At 39.3% G+C, this 7,999-nt stretch overlaps 1 protein-coding gene across 1 annotated transcript; it reads left to right on the top strand.

The window, feature by feature from the left end:
- Window positions 1–1,636: 1,636 nt before the first annotated feature.
- Window positions 1,637–5,550, top strand: LOC149814499 (PLASMODESMATA CALLOSE-BINDING PROTEIN 5-like). The gene is made up of 3 exons (XM_089989253.1): window positions 1,637–2,212; window positions 2,338–2,365; window positions 5,257–5,550. Exons 1-3 carry the CDS (start codon window positions 1,825–1,827, stop codon window positions 5,423–5,425), a joined length of 585 nt encoding a protein of 194 aa, XP_089845379.1. The 5' UTR covers window positions 1,637–1,824; the 3' UTR covers window positions 5,426–5,550.
- Window positions 5,551–7,999: the final 2,449 nt, after the last annotated feature.

Below are 7,999 nucleotides of genomic sequence, written 5' to 3'. Positions count from 1 at the left end.
TACATTCTGATTGACAGAGAATATTTTTTAATTATATTTTTAGCAGATTCAGAACAATTCACTTGAGAATCGGTATCGGCCGATTTACCGTTTGGCCAAATGATTCGATAGCCGATACTATTTTGACAACATTGGTCTATATGCTGTATGGATAGTCAGTCTGAGTCAGCTCCGATCCATTGATGGGCCATGTAAAACAGGTCGGATTCGTGTCAAAAGTAGATCAGACAGTGAGATGCAAGGATATCAGATTTGAAATAAGATTTGGACTTTCAAGGAGAGAATTAATACCGAATTTGGATCCGAATAGAATATAAACCTTAATAAAATATACACTTACATGTGGTCCAACTTTGTTAGACCTTGAACCCGATTTGGATTAAGAGTCTTGTTTGGATTTGAAAATTTTAAAAGCTGGGGAAACTGCAAATAAGCCTCTGGTTTAAGGCTTCCAAACAGAAACTAGATTTCTGTTGACAGCCTATCAGGTCAGAGGCAGCTTTGACGATAATCCATTAGAGCTGCCTCTGACACTGTTCATCCATACGGCCTCCCACTTTGTATGCTCTAGATTAGGGGTGTCAATGATCGGGTATGACCCGATCCCAACCCGTACTGGATTGTATAGGGTCAAGGTTTGATTACAAAGAAGGGGTTTTGATTAACTATCCGGGTTGGACCCATGAGATCCAATTATTAAATGGATCGAGTATGATTTATGAAAATTTATACCAAATACGAGTCCGGCCCGAGTTTCGATTAAGATCCTCAATTTTTAATATAATAAACTTTAAAAATATTATCTTACCGGGTATGAACTGGATCTAGTTTATGTAATTCTTATCGGATCTGGGGCATAGTTTTTGTTATGAAAATCCGATTGAACTTGAATCCGGATCCTATACCCACATCACTTAGTCGGATTCAGGTTTGGACTCACCCATTTTACCCGTGATCCGCCCCATTGACACCCCTACTCTAGATGCCCTTCATTTAGATTATCAATGGTTCTGAAAAAAAATTGTAGGACACATCTAAGATAAAGAGAAGACAGTCATAGTGTCTTAGTGGCTTTTCGGATGAAGGGATGCACAGGAGCGGTGGTTGAGCTGAGGTAAGGGTGGATGGCTCGGCTTGAGAAGAAAAACTGATTGTTCAGCATTTGCTCGAGCCGAGCTCTGAACACTTTTAATTTTAGAAAGTTTTCAAAGGTTTTGAAAATTGTGTAAAAAGCTTTTGAAATAGAGAAAAGTGGTGGTATTTGAACCCACACCACTTATAGACCACAACTTATCCGTTAAAGTAAGACCTCATAAAGACATACATATATAAAATTTAATTTCTTTATATAACTATGTGAGCCAAGCTTATCTTAAATGGATTGCCTGTTCAATCTCGTCTCGTTTACATGTACCAAACCTAAACTCTTGTTCAAGCTCAACTCGTTTATTTTTTCGAATGAGTTCGAGCCAACTTAAACCGTTGGAGTCTGAGTCTGAGTCTGAGCCGAGCCTGTGGTGCATCCCTAGTCTCAGCTGCTTAAGATTCGGATTCGAACTCGTTTCTTTAATTCTCATTGGGATTCGAATCCACTAATGAACCGTGCCGTATTTGAACCCGTAGTCAATGTGGACTCTGAAGTAGAGGGTGTGAGGGGGGAGAGGACCAGCTTCCCTTTTGATTTTCCTGAAACGATCGCTCGCGATTCTGATTTCCCACTCACACCACAACAAAAAACGTTTAAATTTCAAACCATTAATCAAATCAGATCCCCCCACAATCCCACCCCGAAACGTCTTTTCTCTCTCTCTCACAGTACCCACGATGAAGGAAGAACCCCCAAAACCCTTATTGGTTTCCCATGATCATAATGAAATCTCCGTCCTCTTCTTCATCATCTTGCTGCTGTTGTTGGGCATGGCCGGTGGGTGGCGCGTGGAGGCGCAGGCCGACTTCTCCTCCTTCGACATGGAGCTGTGGTGCGTGGCCAAGAACAACGCGCCCGACTCGGCGCTGCAGGCCGCCCTCGATTGGGCGTGCGGGAACGGTGGGACGGACTGCTCGCCGATCCAGACGGGGGGGCCTTGCTACGATCCGTTCGACCTCCAGTCTCACGCCTCCTTTGCCTTCAACGACTACTTCATCAAGAACGGCCTCTCCGAGCAGAGCTGCGACTTCTCCGGCACCGCCGCACTCACCTCCCTCAACCCCAGTATGTAACACATTCTCTTTACTCTTACTTCTTCCCTTCTTGCGGCAGATTTTTCCCCCTTTTTTTTTCCCTATCGAACGAGGAAAATTATCGTCTTTTGCTTTTTGTTGGGTGTGAATCTGCAGGTCATGGAAGTTGCTCGTTCCCATCAAGGTGAGTCGTCCTCTTTGCAGATGATGGCTTCTTAGGGTTCTGTGAAGTTTTTTTTTTTTTTTACAGTTTTACTGTTTCTGTGGTGCAACTGGTTTTTCATCAGTGAAAAAAGACGGTTTTTTTTTGGGGGGGGAGATCTCAACTGGTGGAATCAGTGGGACTCTGCGGTAGTCTTCTAATTCCCAAAGTTTCCCATGGTATTCTATTTATCTAGAAAAAGTAGGATATCTTGGGAAACCGCGTTCTACTGTGTGGTGTGATTTCACTTTTCTGGTTTTTTCGGGATAAATGAGTGCAATCTCAGCACGTGTACGATCGTGGTCTCTGGAACTCACGGACACACATGCACATGCGTTGCCAGGAAAGGAACCGGCAGAGCCTAGGAGTCCGTGCGTCTTTCTTTTAGAGTGCGTATTAGGATAGAGCGACATCTGAGCCAGCCGTTCATCCATGCGATGAACGACATCTAAAACACTGATTGGACGGCATCTACGGCTGTTAATGTGTATAAATGTTCAAGGTTCGGTATACTTTTATTTAAATGCATATTTTAATTTTTTTTTACTAAAAAATCGTTACATATTCATCTACTATGATAGGAACAATTGTTTTCTTAAAAAAGAAGGTTCAATTCTTCTAACATAAAAAAGGGCATTTTATGCATCGAGGAAGTTCCATTTCTTTTGTTTGAGGAAAACAATCTTTTCATTTTGTGTAAGGTGTACCTTTTTATTAAAAGAAGATAAACTTTCGAGGTTTCGAGAAGCTTCCGGTGACTTGATCCAAGCTGTTTGGGCCCAATATCTAGGCTTGCTTGCGATGCCTAGCCTACACTTATGACCCGTCTGGCCCAATGTGTACCCTTTTATACTTTATAGGAATTATAGTTTTTACAAAATACATAGCCCACATAGGCTGCGAGGAAGCTTCCTATCCATGGTTGTACGTAGGGGTGTCAACGGGTCGGTAGGAATGTCAGTGTAACGAGGGGAAACGGAGCCCCGCCCCGCCTCGTTTGGGCCGGGTACGGAGGACATGAAACGGGGATGGAGGTTAAAATCAAAACCCGTGCAGGGATGAACCTACGCTTTCTCCTGCCCTGCCCTGTCCCCGTATTGATCCCCGCCTTGCCCTGCCCTGCCTAGTTTCCAATCCTTCTTTAGGGATGGCAGTGGATCGTGGAGAAACAGGGTCCGACCCTGCCTCGCCCTGTTTGGACTGAGGATGGAGGACATGAAATAGGGATGAAGGCAGGGATTGGGGTTAAAATCAAAACCCGTGTGGGGATGGAGGCAGAGATAGAGGGCAGGATTTTGAGATGGGGCGGAGGTGGAGACCTTGTCCCCTGCCCCCCCACCTTGGTCCGCTGTCATCCCTACGGGTCGGGTTTGGTTCAGACCAAAGTGAAATCAGACTTGGACCCAATTTTCAGGTATGGTATTGGGTTTGAACCCGAGAGTAATCGGATCCATTACAAGAGAAACCATACTCAGACCTGATAAGAACTACATGAACCAGACCCAGACCATATCCGTAAAAGTATATATATATATATATATATATATATATATATATATATATATATTATCATTTTTACATTGAAAAATTGTGGTGCTTCAGGCCCAGGCCTGGTCTAAAATTTCACAAATTATACCCAGATTCATGTATTAATCGAACCTTTGGGTCCAGACCTGGGTCTTAATCGGGTCTTCTTATTTATCACCATACCTGGACACTATAGGGTTTTGTCCGGGTTGGGACCTGTTGACACCCCTAGTTGTAGTGTTACAGGACTATGCCCAGCCTGAACTCTGTGGAACCTATGACTGGAACCGTTATGCCCATTAGGTCCAATCTATGTGTGTAGACCTAGCAAACCAGGCTGGACTCGGTCCCAGTGGAAACACTTTGCCTAAAAGACTTTGTTACAGCCTAAAATGGGCCTAGTCCGTTTGCCGGTCCAAGTTCAATCTCATAGGTCCAGCATAATCTGATTTAGGCACAGGCTTTGATTTGGGCTGGCAAACCCACATCAGATCCGAACCTAAAATAACTCCTATGCTCATGAGATTTAGATTTGTGCGTAAAATAACTCATTTGATCTTTATCAGATTGGGATGTTTTTGTTTATAAAAAATCCAAACCAAACCCAGCCATTATCTAATAGAGTGTGACGGGGCATACCAGATCAATTAAATGGATTTGGTTCATTTACATATTAGATTAAAATCCACACCATTGTTGTGGTCTATGTACACAATATTGGCACCGGGACTTTCCCAAGACCAATGTTGTCAGTCTTGGTGCGTATCGGCCTGTATGTATCATATCAGAAGAAAATCGATACGATAATAAACTGAATCGGCTATTTTTTTAATAAATGTAGAAAATGCTTAAAATTAAATCGTAATGTTATTTTAATATTATTTTAATGTTTTTAACACGTGTCACGTTCTGATTGACACGAAGTATATATTTTTTAATTAGTTTTTGGCCACAACCGATTGTTGCAATTGACTTAGCAAAATCCATTTTTTTTATTTTTTTTGTTAAATCTAACTTCATAGATGTGATTTACATGCTTTGTTTAGTAGAGATCAGCTTTTGAATCTCTTGATTATAATGCAAACTACTGTAATAAATATATTTCCTATAATAAAATGTACAAAAAATGTATAAAAATTATGGAAAACCAAATAAGTGCTGATAATTCAATAAATTCATGGAATTTTAATGATACAATGTTTTTTTTTTTGAAATTGCATATTTCGAAAGTATAATAAAAATTTATGGTATTTTCAAAATATTGGTGATATTTGTTGATGGTTGTAATTAACCAGCCCAGGATAACCATTTCTGACTTAATTTGTTGACTTACCATGATATTGCAGTTTGACCGTTAAGAATGGGACCTCTGGTTCAGCAGGAGGGAGTATTGTTGGCGTAGGGGTTCCTCCTGGTACTTACATAAGTGGGGGAGGTGGAATTGGAGGAAGAGCAGCAGCAACCATGATGATGATGATGATGGTGCTGCTTCTCATCACCCTTCATCCTTCATAAACATCTTTTTTCATATGAAATATCCTCATTGAGTGTATAGCTTCTTTGTGATCATTCTTTTCTGTTCTGTCCCCAGAGATCACTGCTGTTGACTGTCACGATCGAATGAAAGGTTACATGTTTAATTGTTTGTGTTTTTTTTTTTTCTTTTCCTTTTGGAGAATCTTTCTTTGTAGGTTAACGTGTTATCTTAGGGGGTGTTTGATATCGCCATCAAACCTGCAGCGTCCGTGGAACGGTGTTTCATCGTTCCACAAAAAAAAAACTCGGGCGGGGGTTCTACTTTCGACTCTCTCTGTCTCTCACCCTTCTTTGTCTTTCTCCTTTTTCTCAGATTAAGGATCTAAATGAGAAATTTCTTTGATTAGAGCTTTGAATCACTTTTTTTTTTACCTCCCAAGAGTCACATTTATTTTAATAAAAAATCTACAAAAGAAAGAACATCACACATAGATATGCGGTCTTACTATAATTCTTACCTAGTTAATGACATATTTGCGTCTCTCAACACAATTAGATATGTGATCTTCTTATAATATATATGATTTTTTTATTATTATTTATAATCAGTTATATTTACGCATTTCATGAGAACTAAAAAATAAGGTGCAAATATACATTTTAGTGAAGGTTAGTTCGCACGGTCTCAAACGACTTTAGTATAAAATATGCGATTTTACTAAAAAATTTTGTGAAATTACAATCATAAGAAGGTTCACAAAACTTTTTTTTTTGCTCTTCGTGAAGACTACAAAAAATATGTGCAAATATATATTTAAGTGATGATTAAAAAAAATGAAAAGAAAGGTTTGCACGGTTTCTTGCAACTTTTGGTATAAAGTAAGCGATTTTGCTAAGATATTTGTGAATTTAAGACTAATAGAGAAGACCTCATAAATAACATAAATTTTTTTGTGTATTTTAAAAATTCGTAAAAAAATATTTGCGACTATGAAATATAAGTTTTTGCCTTAGCTGACGAGCGAAACAATATATCGTGAGAACTTCATGAGGTTCACTTATGTGAATGATAAAAAAGTATTAAAAAGTTTTCTATTTGCAATTTTGGGTAGCCGGCAGATTCTAGAAATTTTAAGGTATTTAGGGAACACGTCATATTTGTTGTACAATACTGTCAATTTTTGAAAAAAGATTGCCCTTTTTGTATAGCTTGGTTGATCAGTTGGTCTAAATCGTGAGCTTGATCCTGACCCAGGTTTTGCCAGGTCTAATTTTGGTTTTGATCCAAAATTTGAGCCCAAACATGAATCAACATGAATATTGGGTCTAGGCAATTACATGATCAAACCTGAACCTATTTTCTCATTGATTTGTATGAGTATGTATCCATATGAGATATAAATGGGTTTGATTTTCACTGCACTTCTTTTAAATTAGGTCTAAATTTAGACGGTAACTTCAGGACACACACACATATATATATATATATATTGATTGGTAGCTGCAAAATCTATAGGTACTAAATTCATCGTCAAATGCACTGACTGTCCATCGATGGACGGCCAGCGCAAAGCAAAACAAAAAATTGTGTTTTTGATGAGTTTTTCTGTCAAAGGGGCATTAGAATAAAATTGTCGACACAAATGCTCTGGGCAGAAAAATGAGCATTAGCAGCAACAAAAATCGTTGCTAATGACCTTTAACGGTAATTTTTGTCGCTGCTAATGCTCGTTTGATCATTAGCGACCACAATTTTGTCACTTCTCGTTGGAGGTCTTGCTCGCCGATGACACCTGACGACTTTCGGCAACTCTCAAAAAAATGATTCTGAGTTTTTTTATCTGCATTTAATCACATTTCTCTTTTCTCTGTTGTTTGATTTTATGTATAGAAGAAGTGTATTGCAATGTTGGAACCACTCCAACCACATATGCATTAGGTGGCGTACACCCAATGCGTTGGCCACCAGGAAATGGGTACATGTTCATACCCTATCACTTTCGGTTTTGCACAAAAAAGAATTATTTTTGTTGTTTGTCAATAAAATTAAAATGGACTGACCTTTTTTTACGTTAATTTCCCTTTTCTTTTTCCTTTTATTTTGAGGATGGCCGATTTCTGTGATTCAATACGTGCACACCAATCAAGCATGTTCATGGAGGACCAGTTTGTGCTCTGATACCATTGTAAGAATCGAGACATACGAAAGGGTGCAAACCCGACTTGAAAGGCATGCACTGTTACGTAGAAAATCGCCATAGACAGATAATTTGTCTCACAACCTCTACCTTATATTTTTTTATTTCTGCATTCCCAAAATCCTGTAAATCCTTGCACTTGCATCACTATATAACTGACCCTTAGGATACTTGTAATCCAAAAGGGGAATGAATTGGGACATGTTCAATGGAGAAGTGCCTCTTCAAACCCAAGGGTATGTAATATATTTCACTTGTATATTATTATCTTGATTTTATGTTAAGTTAATTTTCATATTAACTGTTACATAGCTATAGCCAATCATTAGAGGAATGCAACTGTTGGGGTGGCCTTCCCAACGGTTACCTTATGGCCACCAATTCCCTGTGGGCTTGTTTCGTGATTCATCCAAGA

This window comes from Nuphar pumila, chromosome 15, assembly GCF_984573655.1.
Source record: "Nuphar pumila chromosome 15, dmNupPumi1.hap1.1, whole genome shotgun sequence".
Taxonomy (NCBI): domain Eukaryota; kingdom Viridiplantae; phylum Streptophyta; class Magnoliopsida; order Nymphaeales; family Nymphaeaceae; genus Nuphar; species Nuphar pumila.
The sequence above is the reverse complement of the archived record's forward strand: the minus strand, read 5'-3'. Positions and strand labels throughout refer to the sequence as shown.